Here is a 23,195-nt window from a genome sequence, read left to right as displayed (position 1 = left end):
GCTTTTTATTAATTCAAAGACGGCTCTGAATTAATAATCAAATATGTTTCCTTTCTTTACGAAATTACAAAATGTACCCATCATTTTCCTCATGCTAGTATTGCCACATAAAAGTATCAAACCACCTGTTAAAATGCACCAGAATACAGGAAATCTATAATTTTTTCGTGGTGGGGGACCCCCACACCCCCCTTAAAAATATCCCCCCCACATTCAGGATAATTCCTACGCCCATGTAGAACAGATATTAAATGTGCGATTAATTTGCGATTAATCGCGATTAAATATTTTAATCGACTGACAGCCCTAGTTTTTACATTTTACATATTTATTTATTTTGTCTTATTAATCGTATATGGAGCACAACACATAAGAAAATAGACAACCTATTACTATTATATCATGTTTTTTATTAAAAAGGGAATCATAACAATGTGAAATTATTTAGAGTTTCAAAGTATTTTCCACAAATTGAATACGTTGTGATATAATTGAACCCCGGTAAAAGCAATTGTACATGTTCAAAGGTGTAGAGATACAAATAAAGACAAAGCACTTATATACTAATAAAGGACTGGCTTATCTAAAGCCAGTTGAGTAGCACTTGAAATGTTTGGCTCTATGAAACCTGTACTTTATGATTCTGTTTTCTTCAAGGTTGTGTCTTCCTGGTCGAATGTACTTATTGTAAGTCGCTTTGGATAAAAGCGTCAGCTAAATGCAATGTAATGTAAAGAGAATAGTATAAGACGTTGCATGCTTTCAAGTCATGTGACTTTTTGTATCTGTGTAACACAGATGACCCAAAATGCAGCCAAGTACAAAGCTATTACTGATTTGATAATGAGAGCTAATTAAAACTCTGATACCTTTAACCCTGATTCTGACTCACTCATTTATTTTTTCTTCAATTTTTTTTTCCGTTTTTGGGTAACTTGCACCTTGATGACAGGTTCGTAAGCATCTGACATTGTTGCCATGATGGTTATGTGATCCCCCTCATAAGTGAGACAGGAGCCATCCGGTATTTGTCTCCTAAACGTGGTTTGGTTGTCATTGTACATCTGATTATAAAGACCAACATCACACTGTTTGCTCTTATCAAAAACTCCCAAGGCGTACCAGTTTTTGAACGAGACAAAATCATAGGGCACAGAAAACATGACAGCTATTTTCTCAGCTGCCGGTTTTTTATCCTTCTTCAGGAGATCGTAGGTAAAGACGCCAACAGATCCTCGAGCTGTGTTTGGAGTCTTGGTGAACAGTGCAATCCCAGAGGCTTGAGGGGCAACAGTCGGTGGAAAAGGTGTAGCGCAGAATCCACTTGAAAGGTATATCCTGTTCATGGGGGTGGGGCAGAAAAACGTTGATTATCAGAGAATATTTAACCCTTATGTTGTGTTCGGGTTTCTCCCGTGACCCGTTTCAAGTTAAAATGATATAATAACTACGCTCTAGTTTTTTTTATCGGAACAAGGCTTCAGCTATATAAACACTACAAACCAAATATTGCCAATTTTTGCCAAGTCTGAAGGTCTCTAAAAAAGAAGTGTATAATTTGGTGTTCGGGTCTGGGGAGACCCAGCAGAATTGTTTTGGGTGACTCGAGGTCAAATTTGGCCCAATCAAGATTCATCTTTGACTTTAGACACCCCTCCCCCCCCTTCATCCACTGTAACAATAATTGTTCGCAACATGCACCTGGTCTCCCCTCCCTCTGCCCCCCTCCCCCCACGGGAACTCCACCTTCCTCAAAGAATATGTACACTAACGGCCCGTCCACACTACAGCTTCATAAAAAGCTTGGAGCTGGGCGTGTCTGAAGCTCGACCAACAACCAATCACATGAATCTCCCGCCCCTGACACACAAGCAGCGGTTTGATTGGCTAGAGCTTGTACTGGCATATGATTTGATTGGCTGACGCTTCCACCGAAAGCTTCAGAAGCTTCAAAAGTTGAACATTGCTCAACTTTTGCAGCCTGAAACGCCAGGAAAGCTCCGCTCTGCTTCCCACAATGCAGTTCGGCGAAAAGTGACGTCACCCCATTCAAAGTGAATGGGCAGACGCGTTGGAAACCATTTTTGAAGCTGTCGAAGCTGTGTGGACGGGCCGTTACGGCCCGTCCACACAGCGGCGTGCGTTGATAGCTTCACCATTCACTTTGAATGGGGTGACGTCTCTTTTCGCCGAACTGCATTGTGGGAAGCGAAGCGGAGCTTTGCTGGCGTGGCTCGCTGCAAAAGTTGAGCAATGTTCAACTTTTGAAGCCTCGGCAGAAGCGTCAGCCAATCGAATCATATGCCAGTACAAGCTCTAGCCAATCAAACCGCTGCTTGTGTGTCAGGGGCGGGAGATTCATGTGATTGGTTGTTGGTCGAGTTTCAGACACGCCCACCGGCAAGCTTCAACGCACACCGCTGTGTGGACGGGCCGTAACCCTTCAACCTGAACTCACACATGCACGTGTGCAATATGTGGTGTAATGTGTTTTAGGGCCATAGCATTAAATGACAACAGGATCGTACGGTTATGAATGCATAATAAGTTAGTTATGATGTAGTTAAAACAATATTGGATGATAGTCATTTTTTGTGTGTGTTTTGGACTGAGATAAATCATGGGTCAAAATTGACCCGCGAACACCATGAACGGTAACCGCTTTCTAACACAACACAAGGGTTAAGGAGAACTTATTTACTTGATGAAAGATTTCAGACACCTTGGGTTGACAAATGTGTAGGTAGCACATTCATTATCAATCTCAATGCAGCACTCTCGGTGTGTTGGTATTAGGTCAGAAATGGTTGCTGCAATTCCGATCGCTGCACCAGCAGTCTCGACTGCCGCCGCCATGGCTGTGCAAGACCTGTTCAGACACACAGAGCACAACACAGTCACATTCTGATTTCATTTTCATTTCATTTGACAGGCAGTACCCTGCAAAAGCTGACCACTTCAAAATATCCCTTTAAAAGATGTGTTGTTAAACATCTCTTGATCCATACCCTTAAAATGAGAGACTATTGTTACGTTAGACTCTGCACAGCTCTCCCGTACACCATCAGCCAGATTAAGAGATGGATGTTATATTAAAACCTTTCCAGGGCCAGGAACAGATTTCATTTGAATTACACAAACGGTGAAAAAACATAGCATCATAGCAAACGGTGTATGTTGTGTTTCGTGTGTCATCTCTGAAATAGCTTGAATCCACCTTGGCCATGACTTTGACACATGCTTTGCCTGGATGTATAAATGCTTTGGTGCTTAGGCATGTCAATGGACAGCATGGAGTGAAGTGCCACATCACATACTTGTTTGTGGGTGGAAATATCGAAATAGCAAAAAACAACTATTCATGCCCATGTGCAACTATACAGAGTGTTTTCAATACAAAACATATGAGTTATGTATTATATTGACATTAACACAAACAAGTGCCCTCACTCTTACCGATACACCGAGGGTGACATGACTCCAAGCACCAAGCAGCATGAAGTAAACCAGAGGGTAATGTAAAATATATATATGACCTGAAGTAATACATTACATTGAACATTTTACATATATGTGTATTTTTGTATTATGAGTTAATAAGTAGGTGCGTTTTAAAATGCTAGATTTTAGAGTGTTAGGAACGTGACACATGCTTGAACTCAAAAGCACGACTTCGGACAAGATTACAAAATCAAAAAAGTATTTACATCAAGAACAAACAAAGTACAACAACAATCAGTCTAGGAGGCAATACGTAGTAAAAGCAAACTACAAAAACATAGAACTAAGTCAACTTGGCTGAGGCAAAATGCTACATACGGTTGGTTCTTGGCTTGGAACGCTGCTTCTTGCCGACACGAGAGAGACGAGGCCTATCTGCAAGAGTTAAGGGGACATAGGTGGCAACTATCAACAAGGGAAAGGTACGTTCAAAATAAAACAGGAGGTGCAATGACAGACAGTGCAAGACGAGACTTGAGTGACTGTAATTTAACAAGTGAACAATGAGACATGTTGACTAAACATAAACCTAAATCTAAACATGGACTATAAACTAAAAATGAATCCTATAATATAAACCTGATAAATAAATCAACAAACATGACAGGATGTTCCACAGAGTCCTGCTCCTGCCAGAGGAGAGTGTTCTTACCTGGTCTGGTGGGTGATCAGCAGCTGTGTGCAGGAGGCAGACTGCTGCTGCTTTATAAAGAACATGGAGACGGCTGACTGCTTCTGGTGGGTGGGCCTACGGAGAAGTGAAGTGGTTTTCAGAAAGCAACGCCTGCTGCTGGGTCTATAGGAAGCCTATGTCCTTTATGCTGGGGACAACAAGTATATTTAGTATATTTATATATTTATTATTATTATTATTTATATTTATTATTATTGTATATTCTGAAAAATAGCATGAATGAAATAAATAGTTCTTATTTTAATATTTACAATCTCGAGAACAGTTTGTCCGTTCACACTTGGTGGGTGTATTTCTGGGAAGTCCATTTGGACATTCAACATATTTAATATTAGTAAGCTTTGAATCAAAAATAGTTAAGCAAACAACACCCCCCGTGTTGCAGCAGCAGGGCCGAGGCACTGCATTAGTCAATACAACGTACGTAAGCTAAACAGAACTCCCTCTGGCCCATTGCTTCTGATTCTAGAATAAGAAAAAAGGAACGCAAATACAAAGAAGTTAATACAGTATTTTACAGGTTTCAAAAAAGTACACTAAACAGGTAAATACACTATTTAAAACATATATAAACATGGATAAATAGAAGATTGAATATGTAGATAAATGTAAAAATACAAAGATAAATAAATAAAATAATGAATTCATTAGTGAAATATTTCAAAATATAAAGACAAAGAACAGAACGCAAAATGATAATTTTGAGCATTTTATTTTGTATGTATTTATTCAGTTTTTTTCTCTGTATCTATATCATCACATTACTATGTTTTAGCTTAACTTAACTGTGATATGTTCTTTCTACATTTCAAACCCCGCTCACTGTAATATCTGTTAAAAAATCCACATTACAAAATTGTGAATTTATAGCCCTTTTTACACATGAACTCATGTGTAACTAAATCCTGTAGGGAAGAACACTTTTCAGGGTTCAGGTAAGCATTGGTAATAGGAACATTAAAAACATTATTTACAAATGTACATCCATTATTTTTCCACTGTAAAGACTCCAGTGAAAATAAGTGTTTCTCTCCATCTTTCAGGCCTAAAAGAAACAGAATCTTCAGATTTTAGTTTGAGCCTCACATTTGCAAACCGCCACCTCCTGTGGGAGTAAATAGCATCAAGTAGATTAGAAACAGGTCACATGTGCGGTTTATCCAATTTTGTGGAATTTTAGGAAACCTCTCGTTCCCCACAGAGCCCCAGAATAATGTGTTAGTCCAAGAACATGTAAAGTGGCCAAACATCGCACCCCCGGTATCGGGGGTGCGGTATAGAAGAGGTTAATACTCCATTCCAACCTTTAAATGTTTCACACCTTTCATACATTAGGAGTTGTATACAGCTTTAAGTGTGATATTAACGGACAGATAGAGACTAAGGTTCAGATTGAACTGGAAAAACGTATTTGTAAAGGCAGTGTTTTTATTACATGTGTGCCTCAATTTTGTATTACATCATGCACTGAAACCGCCTCCCAAAGGGTCACCATTGGATCTGGATGATGTTCAAATCTTTAGGTAAAATTAGTGGTTATCAAACGGGTACAATAACAAAGCAATCAATACTTCCCTGTTTAACAAAGGATGTATTACTCATCGCCCTTACAATCTAACCATTAACTTATATTGACAAATGTGAAAGCTGGATGGCAGCCAACTTTCTACAAGGTCAATTTCATCTAAAAGCAATGCAAAAGTCAAAGTCAGGTTGTGTTCTGCAAATGTAAGAAGTGTTGGATCTGTAGGTGGGTGTGCAGTCGGGGTCAGCAGGGTGAAGAGCAGTGATCAGCTCATTTTAACGTGCACAACATTGTGATCTGAATAATCAAAGCTCTAAGTGGTCATCAGGAATACAGACCCTCTCATTCACACAACAGGTGATTAACTGTAAGCCCAGCTAGCGGGGAAAGTTCTCACAACTTTGGCTAACATGACCTACAGGTTATAATAATGTTTTAAAGAAACGTTTTAATCTGATGTTCAAAGAACCTTTTTGGGATGTATTTTTTCAAATAATGTTCCTATGAGGTTTAACTAAGACATAACGTTTTAACTGCAACATTCAGAGGATGTTTTGAGGATGTTATTAAGGCCTGAGATGACAGAAAGTTGTTCCTTTAATGTGATATGTTGTGGAAGGTTCTGCCTCCAACATTCTAAGGATGTGTTTTGGACGTTGTTGGGGTAACACATTAAATATATTCTTTATAAAACGTTCCCTCAATGTTACATGATAACAAATGAAGAACATTCTCCAAGAAACATTCTGTTTTCAGGAGGTTATTCTTTTTTTATAAAACGTTCCTGTGATGGCAAATATTAGCACGGTCATGGTCAACGTCAGATTTATTTCTATAGCGCTTTAAAAAACAAACTTGTTGCATTTGTTTGAAAGGATGTTTTAAAAAATCTGATGTCACCATATTTTCCTTTTGAGAAAAACAAACAAGCACGTAATTCATGATAAACTGTAAGCTGATATGTTTGCGGTGGCATGTGTGAGTTCCCAGCTGGAAATGTTTGTTACCATTCGTTGTTCTAGGAATGTTTTCAGCGGGACGTTTTAGTTTGGCTCCCAGAATGTTCTTCTGAAAGGTAGGATGACGTTCTCTAAAAACATTCTTAACATTTTTGATGATAACTTTCTTAAGATGTATGAACGCATTGAGAAAATGAATAACCCTTTAGATTTGAGACCGACAGACAGTGGCGGCTGGTGGAAAATATGTTTGGTGGGGCTGTTGATATAGTGAGTAAAACATTAATTTTTTGGGAGAAATGACCCCTTAAATTAGGACTTCTGGTGATGTAATGGCGCGTTTCCAGTGCAGCGCGGAGCTCGCTTTAATGCTGCGTTCAGACCGGACGCGATGCGAATATTCGCTTCGCTCTAAACGCTCCTATCGCATTGCTCTAGTCGCTCGAGTTTCACCGCGGCTGCCAGCTGTGTTTACTCGCATCATTCAAACAAGACGCGCTGGCTCGGGAGCTACAACGACAACAAGATGAACATATTTTACCGTGATTTAATTGTAATACACGTTTCTAAATGATGCCGACGTAACAACATACTGATACCGGTTAGTAAAAACCATGAATTAATGCTTTGACAAGTCTGCAGACAGACGGCAGGCGAAAAACCTTTTAGAATGCTTGTTTTCTGAATGGAGATTGGGTCAACCAGGCTAAGCTAACGTTGTATATGCTCACTCCACACTCATAACAACGGCCTACAGACATAAATAAACCAGCGACTGTATTCGCCATGACATAGACAGTGCCGAGCCGTGCGGGGCCCGTTTTTGGTTGTGTTTCCACTTGGCCTAGTACCGGCTAGCGGGTCCTAATTCACAGTTTTTCTGGCCCCATAAAATCGTGGTTCTAGGGCCAGGAACAACCAGGCTGAGTTGGGCTGAGTATGCTAAACTAGAGAGAGAACCGCTGGCAAGGGAGCTACAACTACAACAAGATGAACATATTTGACCGTGATTAAATTGTAATACACGTTTCAAAATTATGCCGAAGTAACAACATACTGATACCGGTTAGTAAAAAACGTGAATTAACGCTTTGACAAGTCTGCAGACAGACGGCAGGCGAAAAACCCTTTTAAAATGCGTGTTTTCTAAATGGAGCTTGGCTAAGCTAACGTTATATATGCTCCGACCGTCCACACTCACAACAACGGCCTATACAGACATAAATAAACCAGCGACTGTATTCTCCATGACACAGACAGTCTGTGGTTTGTACTTGTTTAACTTTTGTCTAGTTTCTGACCAGATCGTATCTGTCCCCGGCTGTTTGAAGAGCAAGCATGGGAAACATCATTTACCTGTTTGCATCCAGCTAGCCATGCCTTTCTGGTGTACCAGCTACGTGAGAAGCCTCGTTGATACGTTTTGTCTTTTTCACAAGCTTGCTGCGATATATACAAATCGGGTTGGTCCGGTCCAAGGTCTTTAAGCAACAGTTTATCTCCCAAACTTCTCCTTTCGAAAGGATTGGAGAGAAGCTCTTGCACGGAATTGGGTGCGGACCGTGGTCCGGTGACTCCACCTGCACACGAAGCCATTCTCATCCAACTACTGCATCACCTTGGTCACTCACGAGTCTAAAAAACAACTCACGTCAACACACGTAAGCAACGTGGGCGCCAACGTGGGCGCCAACGTGAGCGCCCTCGTGACCAAAATATTTGATGGCGCTGATTGGCTGAAATTATGTTTCGGCGGCACAGTTTACTATTGAGACTTTTGCAACGTGCTGGTTGCTGCTGTTTGTCTCGGGGGCTCCGCCCGGTAATGATAAACTAATGCCACGGGCAAGGCCAGGCAGGAAACATGTGACTTATCAGTAACTTTAGATTATACATTTTACTGATACCAATTGTATGATATTTACCTTGTTCATTAAAAATAAAAATATAAAATATATATATTTTTTAAATATATATTTTTTAATTTTATATATTTTTTTGTATGTGGGAAGAGGTGGGGCGGCGCCCCTAGCGCCCCTATGGGCCGGCCGCCACTGCCGACAGACATATAGAAGAACGGACCGACTATCACTGCCCTTCCCTGAAACCCCTGTTAGTGTTTGTTTCTACTGTATGTCTCTCTCTCTGCCTGCTGGTCTGCTCTACACGCTGGGAGCAATCTCCAATCAACCACACCTGCAACCTGCTCATCAGCCACACTATGAAAGCCTGCAGCCTGCACTCATTCCCTGCCGGATTGTTGCCGTGAACGGTTTGTTGCGTGCCACTATAGCTTTTTACCAGCATATTCTTTGACAACTTTGCCTGCTTTTGCCTCACACTCATTTGTAAGGTTGTGGTCGGATAGTTTAAAAATCAGCTCCTAAGTTCTAACCCTATCTCCTATTCCTTGACCTCTGAATGAAACGTCACGGGGTTAAGGGATAGTGGATAGGAGAATTCAAAAGGACTTAGGAGAAGAGACTGCGTTGCGTTAGAGAATCCGAATGCACTTTCACTATCCGACGTGTTTATGATGCGCCAGCGAACGTCATTGTGTGCGTCTGCTGCTGTGGGGAAACTATGGAAACTACAGTTCTCTATACAGCGGACTACAACATGGATGTTCAATAAGAACGAGGGACTCATCTAGAGACTCCGTGCTCTGATGCTGTTGTTTTATGCTTTATGAATGTGGACAACAGAGAAACATATTCTTCAGGACCAAAGTTGGAATTGAAATAAAAAAGGAAAGTGAAACTTATGCTCGTCACCCTCTCCCTCCGGTCCACATTAATACAAATGATCTCAATACGTATGATTGTATGAACTATTAAAAGATCTTAAAATCAATACAAATGTATTTATTATAAACGTTAGTCCTTAACATCTATCACTGTGTATATCACCATTCAAACATCTTTTAAAAGTTGAACAAACCCCACACAGCTCAGTAAACACTGTGAAATGTTGACTTTATTTGATAATTTCAGTAAAAACTGTTCATATTTCTCTTTTTGATTATAATACTGATGAACGTTCAAAACAAAGCACTTTGGCAACTTACCACATACGTTTTAAAATGCTTAATAAGCACCGTAACTTTCATGGTATCATTTCTCGGTCATAATCGTTTGTGTCCGTGAACGGCCGACTGTTGTGTGACGTCAAATGCTGCGTCTGCAATGCATTGTGGGGCAGCATTTTCTCCTCTCCTTTCGGTTAGGGAGGTCCAGTGGTTCCTAAGCTAAAGGAGGTTATAAAGGAAGTTTGAAACCTCCTTTCCTTTCATCTAGAGAATTCGAACAGCACTTATCATGGCTGCCACTGAGGGACTTCCGGGTCATTTCACTCCGTTAGGAAGGTTCCTAAGATAAATGGACTATTCGACTGCAGCCTCAGTCTCTCCCAGGAGGAATCCAAGGCCTTCCACACTCCCAAGACCAGCCAGGCCTCTCCACCCTGGAACAACTGTTTCCCACTGCCGCCATAACCAACCTCCACTCCCAGCTCCCCTTTTCTAAAAAACAAATGTTACTTTCACCAGCTGATTCCGAGTCTGATTCTGGGTCCCCTCCAGTACAATAATAAAAGACTTCTGATAAATCGGAACAATAAAGCACGTTATCCTTCTCTAAAATAATAACATTCTGGCAACATAAACAAATCTAACTTGCAGCTGAAACCGTTTTAAGAATAGTAGGGCATAATGTTATAACAATTTTATCAAAAACATTTAAAAAAGGTTATTACCAAGCATTTCAAGAATGTCTTTAGAGAACGTTATCCTACCTTTCAGAAGAACATTCTGGGAACCAAAAGAAAACTTCTCGCTGAAAACATTCCTAGAACAGTGAATGGTAACATTCTCAGAATATTTTTAAGAACCAAAAATGTCTAGCTGGGAGGGCTGTCTATTAGTGACCCAGCACAACTAACCCATATGGATCACACAATAATAAACTATACAATGACAAACGCTGCCCAACACCAAAATAAACCACCACAACAAAATGCACCCCTCTGTGAGTTGATTCATGGCTCGTTCAGGACCATTTAGTAGTGAGGGTTAAATCAGTTTTAGGGTTAATACATGTTAGATGTTTTCTGGGCTCTATATGTTTCTGGACAGTACATTAACTCTTTAATTTAAGATTGGTAAAATATATTGTATATTATATTGTAAATTATTTCTGTTTAAGGTCTGGGCCCTTATTGTCCTCTGAAAACTGCAACTATTCGAGTCTGATCATAATGAACAAGACTCAATATCAATATCTGCTAATTCACAGCAACAAAGGTCTGACCCATTCCAGCAACAGAAACTATTCCTTAACCCAATATAAAATCACATTGCTGGTGCCAGTAAATCAGTAAAAGTTTATTTACCAGAAAAGCAGCTATCTGTATGACTCATGACTTATAACAATCCAATACACTATGAAAAAATAACTAAAAAAGGTTATCAGCATGTGAAGGGATGGTCAGGAGCTCCGTATTGTAAGAGCAACTGTGATGTGTTTGTCTTCAAAGAGAAAATACAGTTGGCTATTCATTAGATGATTGGACAACTGACAGTTATACGGAACAACGGTTCTGCTATCTAACTCGATCGGCATGTGGGGGATGCATCACACGGAAACGTTGGTTATTTTTTATCTTCCCCAAGGACACATCAACATGATGACTGCAGGTGTTGGGATCCAACCCACAATAATTAACTGCAAGAGAACGGGGGGTTACGTAGTGTAACCCTAGGTATATAAGCACAGGCGGAGCCCTCTACTGGACTCTATGGGTACTACTCTCATCAATGATACGCAAGCGTTCACACACTGAAGTTGTATAAACGTAGCCGGCCACTCAGGGCGAGCCTACCTGAATGTGCGTGCATATTAAGCAGCTACACCTGCTGATTGTCATCCTTCACCCTCTTCAGCGAGCGGCATAGGAAAGCCAGGGCCCCTAGGTATAGGGCTCCACCTGTGCTTATATAGCTAGTGGTTAACAGCCACCGCACCCCAACTTCCCATCATCCGGTTGTGACCGTGGAGAAGTCGGGCCGCAGCTTACTTGGCTGGGTAGAGCCTAACTGGTCGGAATAAGCCCATAGCTCCACCCTGCAGGTGCCAGCCCAAGTGACTATACACTGCGCACTACGTTTCCCAGGTCCCTAAGGAGCATGGGGAGAACGTAAGTGCACCATGTCCCCCACACTCACACACGCTTACCTTGTGTAGAGTGTGCATGGTCCATAGTGGGGAAGGCTCTCCCCGCCTGCCCTCCAGCCCTGTATGGGGCTTACTGCGCACCATGTTTCCCAGGTCCCTAAGGAGCATGGGAAAACATAAGTGCATTATGTCCAGCGGGGGTCAGATATAGCTTACTGACCGACAGCCCAAGCCTGGAGAGGATGGCCCAGAGTGGGTAACGCCCCTATTGCACCTGCTTCCTGAGACAACGCCCCCCAGACCTGAGGAACCGTCCAGGGCTGGCCCACCATCCTCTGTGTCACTTCTGCATACAACGGCGCCGAGCAGCGACCTGGGGCTACCAGGATGACTGACAATCGTTCTCGTTTCACCCTCTCCAGGAGGGGGAGTATGAGACGCAGCGGTGGAAAGGCATAGAGCAGCTTTCTTGGCCATGGCTCGTGTGCAAACGCGTCCACCCCCAAGGGTGGATTGTCCTACCGAGCCAGGAAAATCCCCAGATACTCCACCTGCTGGTGCCTGATAGAGTCCAGTAGAGGACTCCACCTGCTGGTGAGGTATGGGATTGCTCTTCTTCCAATTGACTGCAAAACCCAACTTGGTTAGGTGTAGGATCAATTGGGCTGTGTGGAACATTGCCTATTCCCTGGACCTGGCCATGACTATGAGGTCGTCCAGATAAAAGAAAACTCTCATGTCATGGTCGCTAAGTGGCTGAAGCACTGTGGTCACACATTTGCTGAACATGTGTGGGGATAGGGAGTAGCCGAACGGTAGGATGTGTGCTGTTAAAAACGTTTTCCAACTTCCTCTCTAGACTTCCTGCTGTGTCATGTGTTATGCTGTGTTCGTTATTCTCGTGTCCAGGAGAGAGGCTTTAAAAAGGAGGCTAAATGGAGTCTCTGAGAAGGTTCAAATTATACAACAGTATATACAGTGGTTCTCAAACTTTTTCTGTCAGGCCCCCCCTTTGGAGAAAAAAAAAAGTCGGGCCCCCCCCAACACAAATAGTCAGTCTCAGTAGCGGCGCCAGAGATTTATTTTTGGGGGTGCTGTGGGGTAGCTTGACATTTCATAGAGGGTGCTCAAACATTTAGGGTTTCACATTAATGTACCGGGCGCTACAGTGGAATTTTCTACTGCAACATTCCCCACGCATACGTACCCGCAACTGTTACAATGAAGGCTCGATAATCAGCTCACGGCTGCATATAGGTGTAAGCAGGGGTAAAGTGCTATTTTTATAGGTGGTGTGTGGACCTCACATAGGGGGGTTCGGGGGCATGCTCCCCTTGGAAGATTTTTAAATATTGAAGTTAAAAGCATCAATCTGGTGCACTTTGAGAGCAACATGAAGAGATCTATGGATACATCTCCCAACACCCATTTGAAACAGAACTGTAAACAGATTTACTATTTCTTTATGGATATTTTACAAATCACTCCCCTTTTAAACTTTATTCTTTTTTTACTGCCATATAGTATTTCATACCTGCTTTTAATGTATTCTCTTATTTTTTTATAACTATAATGATCATATAAACGTGTGCCTTGGAAATAATTGTTTACATTAATGGTGACCAAAACGTTTGAGACCCACTGAGATAACACTGAGAGTCCTTTAGCTCACTGAGTCTCTCAGTCTGACAGGAGAGGACTCTCCTCCACTTTGTTGTTGAAAAGACTCCTTATATCCGTTAGCGTTGCTCGCTAGCACCAGAAGCTCACATCAACGATCTCCGGTACCGGTGCGCTCTCTCTCTCTCGCTCTCTCTCTCTCTCTCTCTCTCTCTCTCTCTCGCACGCACAAAAAATGGCTCGTTCCACACACAGAGCCGAGCTTTAATGAAACACAGAGAGCGTAATAACGTAATAGTACTGTATCATATTATTTTCAATCAATAATTTTTCTTTAAATAACCATTTTTCCTCTTGGTCTCTCGTGCCCCCCCTGTCATGCCTCTGCGCCCCCCTGGGGGGACGCGCCCCCCACTTTGAGAACCACTGGACTACAGTGAGATGGGCGTAGGAGTAGGAGTAGGAGTAGGTGTTCTCCCAGTGAGACTGCATGCTTCCCATCAAGGGAGTTGTCTCCTTCCTCTGCTCCGCCCATTATGAGCCTTGTATCAGCTGCACTGTAACTCGAGCTGAATTTCATGAATAATCCTCCAGTCTTTCCCGGACTGCGCCGGACATAGTAAGACATGAAATCCAGAAGACAGCCCTCTCTCTGCAGTCTCACGTGTTAAAAGGTAAGAACACATGTTTCTACTTTATGATTGAAATGTCTCTCACTGCTGCTTTGTGTTTGTCTCCTGTTTAACAAACTCTACAAACACACAGTCCAACAGACCCTGGATATCTCTGAGTTTTCTGGCTTCACTAACAACTTGGATCTCGGTGAATCAACCGAGAGTTTCTCAGCTCGGATACAGGAAATGGGCGGGGTTAGCAACATCTAACCAATCAGAAACAGGGACGAGCTAACTGACAGCTGCGCGTCATTCTAAATACAGAGTGTTTTCCTGTGGCCCAGATGTGGGAAGTACAATTTTGAGGTACTTGTATTTTATTTTCTGTGGAACATCCTGTCATGTTTGTTGATTTATTAATCAGGTTTATATTATAGGATTCATTTTTAGTTTATAGTCCATGTTTAGATTTAGGTTTATGTTTAGTCAACATGTCTCATTGTTCACTTGTTAAATTACAGTCACTCAAGTCTCGTCTTGCACTGTCTGTCATTGCACCTCCTGTTTTATTTTGAACGTACCTTTCCCTTGTTGATAGTTGCCACCTGTGTCCCCTTAACTCTTGCAGATAGGCCTCGTCTCTCTCGTGTCGGCAAGAAGCAGCGTTCCAAGCCAAGAACCAACCGTATGTAGCATTTTGCCTCAGCCAAGTTGACTTAGTTCTATGTTTTTGTAGTTTACGTATTGCCTCTTAGACTGATTGTTGTTGTACTTTGTTTGTTCTTGAAGTAAATACTTTTTTGATCTTGTAATCTTGTCCGAAGTCGTGCTTTTGAGTTCAAGCATGTGTCACGTTCCTAACACTCTAAAATCTAGCATTTTAAAACGCACCTATTTATTAACTCTTAATACAAAAATACACATATATGTAAAATGTTCAATGTAATGTATTACTTCAGGTCATATATATATTTTACATTACCCTCTGGTTTACTTCATGTTGCTTGGTGCTTGGAGTCATGTCACCCTCGGTGTATCGGTAAGAGTGAGGGCACTTGTTTGTGTTAATGTCAATATAATACATAACTCATATGTTTTGTATTGAAAAAACTCTGTATAGTTGCACATGGGCGTGAATAGTTGTTTTTTGCTATTTCGATATTTCCACCCACAAACAAGTATGTGATGTGGCACTTCACTCCATGCTGTCCATTGACATGCCTAAGCACCAAAGCATTTATACATCCAGGCAAAGCATGTGTCAAAGTCATGGCCAAGGTGGATTCAAGCTATTTCAGAGATGATACACGAAACACAACATACACCGTTTACTATGATGCTATGTTTTTTCACCGTTTGTGTAATTCAAATGAAATCTGTTCCTGGCTCTGGAAAGGTTTTAATATAACATCCATCTCTTAATCTGGCTGATGGTGTACGGGAGAGCTGTGCAGAGTCTAACGTAACAATAGTCTCTCATTTTAAGGGTATGGATCAAGAGATGTTTAACAACACATCTTTTAAAGGGATATTTTGAAGTGGTCAGCTTTTGCAGGGTACTGCCTGTCAAATGAAATGAAATGAGAATGTGACTGTGTTGTGCTCTGTGTGTCTGAACAGGTCTTGCACAGCCATCATGGAGGCGCCTGCGGCAGTCGAGGGTGCTGGTGCAGTGATCGAAGCTGCAGCAACCATTTCTGACCTAATGCCAACATACCGACAGTGCGGCATTGAGATTGAGAATGAATGTACTATCTACACATTTGACAACCCAAGGTGTCTGAAATCTTTCTTCAAGTAAATAAGTTCTCCTTAAATATTCTCTGATAATCAAAGTTGTTCTGCCCCCCCCCCCATGAACAGGATATACACTGATAGTGGATACTGTGATACACCTTTACCGCCGACTGTTGCCCCTGGAGCCTCTGGGAAAGCCCTGTTCATCAAGACTCCAGACACAGCTACAGGATGTGTCGGCGTCGTTACCTACGATCTTCTGAACAAGGATGAAAATCAGGCAGCTGGGAAAATAGCTGTCATGTTTTCTGTGCCCTATGATTTCGGCCTGTACAACAACTGGTACGCATTGGGAGTTTTTGATATGAGCACAAAGTGTGATTATGGTCTTTATCAAAAGATGTACTATGACAAACAAACCACGTTTAGCAGACAAACAGCGGATGGCTCCAGTCTCACTTATGAGGGGGGTAACATAACCATCAAGGGAACAATGTCAGATGCTTACCAATCTGTCATCAAGGTGCAAGTTAGCCAAAACTAGAATTGAGTGAGTCAGCAGTGGCTCTCAATAATGAATCATCAGGGTTAAAGGAATCAGAGTTTTCATTTGCTCTTGTTATCAAATCAGTAATTGCTTTGTACTCGGCTGCATTTTGGGTCGTCTGTGTTACACAGATACACAAAGTCACATGACTTGAAAGCCTGTAACGTCTTGTACTATTCTCTTTATTTGTATCTCTACACCTTTGAACACGTACAATTACTTTTACCGGGGTTCAATTATATCACAACTTATTAAGTCTGACATTTGTGGGAAAATGCTTTGAAAATCTAAATAATTTCACTTTGTTATGATTCCCTTGTTAATGAGAAATATGATAGAATAGTAATAGGTTGTCTATTTTCTTATCTGTTGTGCTCCATATATGATTAATAAAACTAAATAAATAAATATGTAAAATGTAAAAACTGAAGTGTTCTTTTTCTTCTGTCTGCTCCCTGTTAATACTTTAGTTCACAAAATGCTTGGAGTCCATTGGTCTGCACATGATGCACATGAACCACCTTTTAGACAAAGTTAGCTCAATCTTACAGACTGACACTTACAGTTCTCGTAGTGGCTCAATGCTCACTTGAACACCGCTCAGCCACTTCTAAATGTTACTCTGTGCTTTTCTTGCACACCAACACAAACCTACTGAGCATCCTTTCTCTGACTTATGACCAAATTATATTAAGTGTTTCACGGGCCATCATATAGCTTATTATGGCCCAGCGCCTAAGTGTTTTGGGGCCCTGTATCTGTATAAACAAAAACAATGGAAGCACAGGGGAAGACCTGGAAGTATAATCAATGTTTACCCCAAACTACAGGAAAACGCAGGTCTGCATGTTCTATTTGCCGATGGATGAGGAAGATTGCTGGAAGATCCAAGTATTTCTGTTCTCGAGAGTGAGGCTATTTTGGCTTCATGCAACTTTCAGAGGAATGCACAGCCCTACTTCCAATGCTGTATCAAAAATTATTTAAACACCTACATTACCCGCACATCTAAATAATTATATTTAGAACAAACTGTTTGTTTGGCTTACCGAGGAACATGTCACAAACCTAAAGTCATTTCTGTTTCCTGTCTTATTTTGAAATGTATTTTCTCCTGTCTTGTTCTACTTCCTGTATCTTTGTTTCCTGCTTGTGTTATTGTCAGATTATTTTCAATTTCTACACCCGTGTTTTGTTTGCATGCCCTCCCCAGTGTGTCTTGTGTCTGTGATAAGTCCTGTGTGTGTCCTTTGTTCTGTGTTGGTTCATCATCTTTGTTCCCGGGGGAGGTCGCCCGCTCAGCCACTGGCCCTTTCCAGGCCGTCCGTGTGAGGTCCCCCCTTCAGCCACTGGCCCTTTCCAGGCCGTCCGTGTCAGGTCCCCCCTTCAGTCACTGGCCCTTCCCAGGCCGTCCGTGTCAGGTCCCCCCTTCTGCCACTGGCCCTTTCCAGGCCGTCCGTGTCAGGTCCCCCCTTCAGCCACTGGCCCTTCCCAGGCCGTCCGTGTCAGGTCCCCCCTTCTGCCACTGGCCCTTCCCAGGCCGTCCGTGTCAGGTCCCCCCTTCAGCCACTGGCCCTTTCCAGGCCGTCCGTGTCAGGTCCCCCCTTCAGCCACTGGCCCTTTCCAGGCCGTCCGTGTCAGGTCCCCCCTTCTGCCACTAGACTACATTCTGATAATATGTGAAAAAAGTCTGATAAACATACATGTAAAAAGTCCATTATATGATAGCATGTAGCATGTAGCAAGTATTTGAATAAATCTGAAAATAACCCGGAAAGATTAATAAAACATTTTCCAAAAATATTAGATTAATATCTGATAATGTTTGATAAAAAGAGTCATAGAAATACATTTAAAAAGTCCCTTAAAAATATCCTAAAATATTTGAATAATTCAGAAAAATCCCCCAAAAGATATAAAAAAAATCCCCCAAAACCAGAGGTGAGTATATTTAAATAATATGGAATTGAAAGAAATTGAATAAAAGGAATCACCATCACACACACACACACACACACACACACACACACACACACACACACACACACACACACACACACACACACACACACACACACACACACACACACACACACACACACACACACACACACACACAGTATTTTAACTAACAATAAATGTTATCAGAATCAGAATCCCTTTATTCGTCCCAGAGGGTACAGTGTTACAGCAGAAAAGAGCCAGCTTAATATGTACATACATTAAACCCACAAGCTGAAGTCCTAACAAATGGACTTGTGTCGTCTTCCGTTAAACTCAAGCGAGGAACACGGCAGTCCCCTTTCTCCTCTCCTATTCACACCGGCCATTGAGCCACTAGCGATGGCAATCCGTCAACACGCCATTATAACGGGAATACATATAGGAGGTGTAGAACACAGAATAGCTTTGTACGCGGATGATGTTATTTTGTTCTGCTCTGAGTGTGAAAATCACACATGGAAGTAACCATCAACCTGTGGACTTAAGTTATCATCATCTGGTGTGGTGGAGTTTAGCCACCAGAGGGCGCCATGTCAATACTCTCTTATAGATCAAACACAGCACGTGTCTGCTCTGACAGTATATTTAGCTTTTTAATCTTTAATTACTTTAACACTGCAAATGTCCCTGCTGTGGGACCAACATTTATATTAATTAAAATATAATTAAAAAATAAATAGAACTGTATTTCTTTGTATTCATTGTTTACTTTTTAAATAAATATCAATATTAAATAAAATATTATTTATACAAATAAATCACTATTGTATTTATTTACTTTTATATTATTTATTTACTTTTATATTATTTATTTTTATTTTTATTGATTTACTTTTTATATTATTTTATTGATTGTATTAATTGTTTATTTCCTAATTCAAATAATATTATTTAAAATATATTTAATTATGTATTATTAATGTATTCGTCAGGGACAATAAACTATCATATCCTACCATGTTTTAACAATTTGCATCACCACATTGTATTGTCACACACACACACACACACACATACCATGTATACATCACTTCAGGGGACATTACATTGACTTACATGCATTTCCTGGAGACTTATCCTAACCTTAACCATAACCAACACATGCCTAATCCTTAACTTTAACCTTACCCTTACCCTAACCCTAACCAAGTCTTCACCCTAAAATTAATGATTCCCCTTATGGGGACCTCAAATTTGTCCCCATAAGGGAAGCCAGTCCCCACACATGACTATGTAAACAGATTGAGGTCCCCACAAGTATAGTAATGCTAGACCACACACACACACACAAACACACACACAAACACACACACACACACACACACACACACACACACACACACACACACACACACACTTACTCATAGCAAACGTAACATTAGTATTTGAACTCATAATGAATATTATCACCATCAACCTGTGGACTTTCTCAACGGCTGAAAGGGATGACTTTCTACCTTGCTCTTGAAAGGATACGTGTTTTCCTTCAAAACAAACTAGCTGGAAAACCTTTTCAGACTTCCTGGAGCATACTGTCTTAACATACAACATGACGGAGGATGAAGACACTTGAATATTATTTGGGCTGTGTTTCTATTTTCTATTCTTCTTTCTTTCTTTTTTCTGTCTTATTTATTAAGTGTCATGTATATGCATTAAAAATAATGCAGTACAAAAAGAAGAAACAAAAATAGGAACAAGAAAATAAACAAAAATAGAAACAAAAGAAGAATTGAAAAAATTACAAAAGCAATAATAAGAAAAAGAAACAAAAACAACAGCAAGAAAACAAAGCAGTGTCAGTCTAACGTTGATCCAGTTGTTTCTCCAGCTCTCTGGTTGAGCAGCAGCTGTGGAGAATACAGTTAGTGACATCATGTGGACATGGAGAAAACCTCTTTTCATACAATTATACAATCTTTGAATGACCTACATATTAATTTACCATTTCACATAGAGCTACCATCTGCATATTTAAAAAAAAGTGAAGTTATAATTTAAATACAGCACTTCTACTGAGGCTACTCACCAGTGACGTCGAGCCAGCATATGCTATAGTTACTCCCATCAGGTGTGCGTATGGCACACACATAAAACCCAGAGTCACTGGTCCTGAGTCTGGAGACATGAAGTGTGAGGCGTCCTTCTGGGAGGACGTCTTTGTCCCACTGGACTCGTCCTGCAAACTGTGGATCCTGAGACTCTGGGAGTTCATCACCTTTGTATCGATGAAACAGGACGTAGGGTCTGCTCTCAGTAGACATCTCACAGTAGATAGAAATGGAGCTGAAGTTAGTGTCTGTTCTGGTGTTGAAGGTCCACTCCAGGGTGATATCCTGGTTCTCCTCTGCCTGATAGGAAGTCTGAGTCACATTCACTACAAATGTTCCTGTGGAGGAGACACAGAGGGACTCTTTAAACTGCAGTTATGTTCCTGTGGAGGAGACACAGAGGGACTCTTTAAACTGCAGCTATGTTCCTGTGGAAGAGACACAGAGGGACTCTTTAAACTGCAGCTATGTTCCTGTGGAGGAGACACAGGGGACTTTTTAAACTGCAGCTATATTCCTGTAGAGGAGACACAGAGGGACTCTTTAAACTGCAGCTATGTTCCTGTGGAGGAGACACAGAGGGACTCTTTAAACTGTAGCTATGTTCCTGTGGAGGAGACACAGAGGAACTCTTTAAACTGTAGCTATGTTCCTGTGGAGGAGACACAGAGGGACTCTTTAAACTGCAGCTATGTTCCTGTGGAGGAGACACAGAGGGACTCTTTAAACTGCAGCTATGCTTTAAAGAGTCAAACTGAAGCTAACAGTGTGTTCTTATTTATAACAAAGTTGCCCCCAGGCATTTGGGAACGTGTATCAGAAAAAACAGTTTAGCTCTTTAAAAGTGTAATTATTGAGAATAAACATTGAACTTTTAAGAATAAATTACTGGTAACTGTAAGGGAATATTTCTGTCTTACTCCTAAGTGTCAAAGAATAATTCTTCTTTACTCCGAAGATATTTAACCTTATTCTGTGTGTTGACATTTACGACCATCCCTGCTTCTAATCTCCCGTAAGGAATGTGTTAATGCAGTCGTATGTTGATACTAGGTTTTATGGCCTGACCTGTTGGGCACAGGGGGGTTTTACGACTGTGAGAATGCTGGCTTTCTAAGCTCCACAGATGTGAGAGACATCTCCTGTTTCTGCAGATGTTTACGCCCATCCCCAATATGTGGATTTGACTCTCTGTAAACTAGTTAAAAGGTCTACCAAGATGCGAGGCTGATCAGAATTGACATGACAACCCACCCGTGCAGTCAGAACCTTTTGCTGCTGTGACTTGTGATATTAATTCTCCGGCCGTTGACTTGTAATAAACATCAGTGTTTGACATCAAAGCTCCAACTCTCCTCGTGTCTCTCTGAGTCCTGACTCTCCATTGCTGCAGAAGTTTCCCTTACAGTAACAAACTACTTTTGTTCGAGAATATACTGAAAGTTCCACTTCTTGACATTTTGATTTAAAAAAGCTAAATAAATCAGAATCCCCCTCCACAGTGTAGACCCTCTTTTCTTGCTCTAATAGTGTTCCACACCAAAGAGCTCTAAGATGCTTCTTTAGGAAAAGGTACAACGAGACACAAAAGGTTTTTCAATAATATTCAATGTGTCTAAGTGGGAAATAAAGGAGTACACTAACCAGAGACACAGGGGGTGAGGAAGAGGAGCAGCAGGATGAGGAAGATCATCTTCTCCCTGTGAGAGGACACACACACACACACACACACACACACACACACACACACACACACACACACACACAGTCTGTCTTTACCACATGACTTATTGCACAGAGGACTAGGGTTGGGAACCGAAACTCGGTTCCAGATGAGAACCGATAAGAAAATGCCGGGTACCGGGTACCCATACAAAATACACAATTTCGGTTCTGCTTAACGGTTCCTAAACGCGGTAGACCCTGTATTCCAGCGGGTCCGTCTGCACCGCGGTGCTGCGGTGACCCGGTGGAATACAGGGCGGACCTGGAGAATCACAGAACGGCCGGTCGTCAGCGGGCCGTTGACGGCCGGCTCGGTACGCTGACGGCCGGCACCGCCCTTCATTTTTTTAAAACGGCATCATATCAATTGCGCTGACAGGCGACAGAGGTCCACAGTTGCCCCGCAGCGATGCTCCCCCGCCCTCCCGTAGACATTTCACGAGCTCAGTCACTTCATAACACCAAAGATAGGTCGCGGTAAACACTCTGAAGTGAGGCTCCACTACACTAAAAAAGAAAAAGAAAAGGCAAAGTGTAATGCCTGTTAATAGCTTGCCACAGGCATAGCTCAGTTAAAATAAAGCACAGCTATTGTGCAATATATTTGTATTGCATGTATATTTTTTAGTAACAATTTCAGTTAAAGCTTTTAAGAATAAATATATTTTTGTTATCTAAACGTTTGACCTCTTTATTTTACAATTTTGGAATCGAAACGGGGAATCGATAAGAACCGGAATCGATAAGCAGAACCGGAATCGAAATCGGAATCGATAAATTTCAAACGATACCCATCCCTACAGAGGACTGACACCAGGAACAGTAACACATGTCTGACACTAGGTGGCGCCAGATATCAACATTATATTTAATTTGAACTGAATCAGGAAATACTTTTTGCTTTGAGACCAGGGGCCTCATTTATAACGCTGTGCGTAGGATTCACGTGGGTAGAAATCCAAAAAATAGGTAGGCTAGAGAAATGTTCCGACATTTTCCGATTCACCAAACATTGCGTACCGGCGAGGAAAGTGCGTACAGCACCTC

General features: G+C 41.5%; 2 protein-coding genes and 1 long non-coding RNA gene across 6 annotated transcripts; 1 reads left to right on the top strand and 2 right to left on the bottom strand.

Moving 5' to 3' along the window:
* Window positions 1-389: 389 nt before the first annotated feature.
* LOC117540870 (DELTA-thalatoxin-Avl1a-like) lies at window positions 390-6,202 on the bottom strand. The gene is made up of 4 exons (XM_034207790.1): window positions 4,154-6,202; window positions 3,820-3,876; window positions 2,723-2,869; window positions 390-1,338 (listed from the first exon to the last, which is right to left on the bottom strand). Exons 3-4 carry the CDS (start codon window positions 2,854-2,856, stop codon window positions 897-899), a joined length of 576 nt encoding a protein of 191 aa, XP_034063681.1. The 5' UTR covers window positions 2,857-2,869; window positions 3,820-3,876; window positions 4,154-6,202; the 3' UTR covers window positions 390-896.
* A 7,721-nt stretch (window positions 6,203-13,923) lies between these two features.
* LOC117540872 (DELTA-sagatoxin-Srs1a-like) lies at window positions 13,924-16,770 on the top strand. Of its 4 annotated transcripts, none has more exons than XM_034207813.1 (5): window positions 13,924-14,144; window positions 14,236-14,450; window positions 14,713-14,769; window positions 15,716-15,860; window positions 15,948-16,770. In XM_034207813.1, the coding sequence occupies exons 4-5, from the start codon at window positions 15,721-15,723 to the stop codon at window positions 16,363-16,365; spliced, it is 558 nt and encodes a 185-aa protein (XP_034063704.1). In that variant the 5' UTR covers window positions 13,924-14,144; window positions 14,236-14,450; window positions 14,713-14,769; window positions 15,716-15,720; the 3' UTR covers window positions 16,366-16,770. The 4 variants fall into 4 exon arrangements, with proteins under 4 accessions (XP_034063704.1, XP_034063695.1, XP_034063720.1 ...); XM_034207804.1 differs by having other exon boundaries at window positions 15,705-15,860; XM_034207829.1 differs by lacking the exon at window positions 14,236-14,450 and having other exon boundaries at window positions 13,947-14,144.
* Window positions 16,771-19,656: 2,886 nt separating this feature from the next.
* On the bottom strand, window positions 19,657-22,182 carry LOC117540904. Its single transcript, XR_004568233.1, has 3 exons — window positions 22,068-22,182; window positions 20,402-20,761; window positions 19,657-20,222 (listed from the first exon to the last, which is right to left on the bottom strand). It is a non-coding gene; the product is annotated as an uncharacterized LOC117540904 (long non-coding RNA).
* Between the last annotated feature and the right edge of the window lie 1,013 nt (window positions 22,183-23,195).

The sequence above is a fragment of the Gymnodraco acuticeps genome, unplaced genomic scaffold (assembly GCF_902827175.1).
Source record: "Gymnodraco acuticeps unplaced genomic scaffold, fGymAcu1.1, whole genome shotgun sequence".
Taxonomy (NCBI): domain Eukaryota; kingdom Metazoa; phylum Chordata; class Actinopteri; order Perciformes; family Bathydraconidae; genus Gymnodraco; species Gymnodraco acuticeps.
Note: the sequence above shows the minus strand (reverse complement) of the source record. Positions and strands in the feature narration are given on the sequence as shown.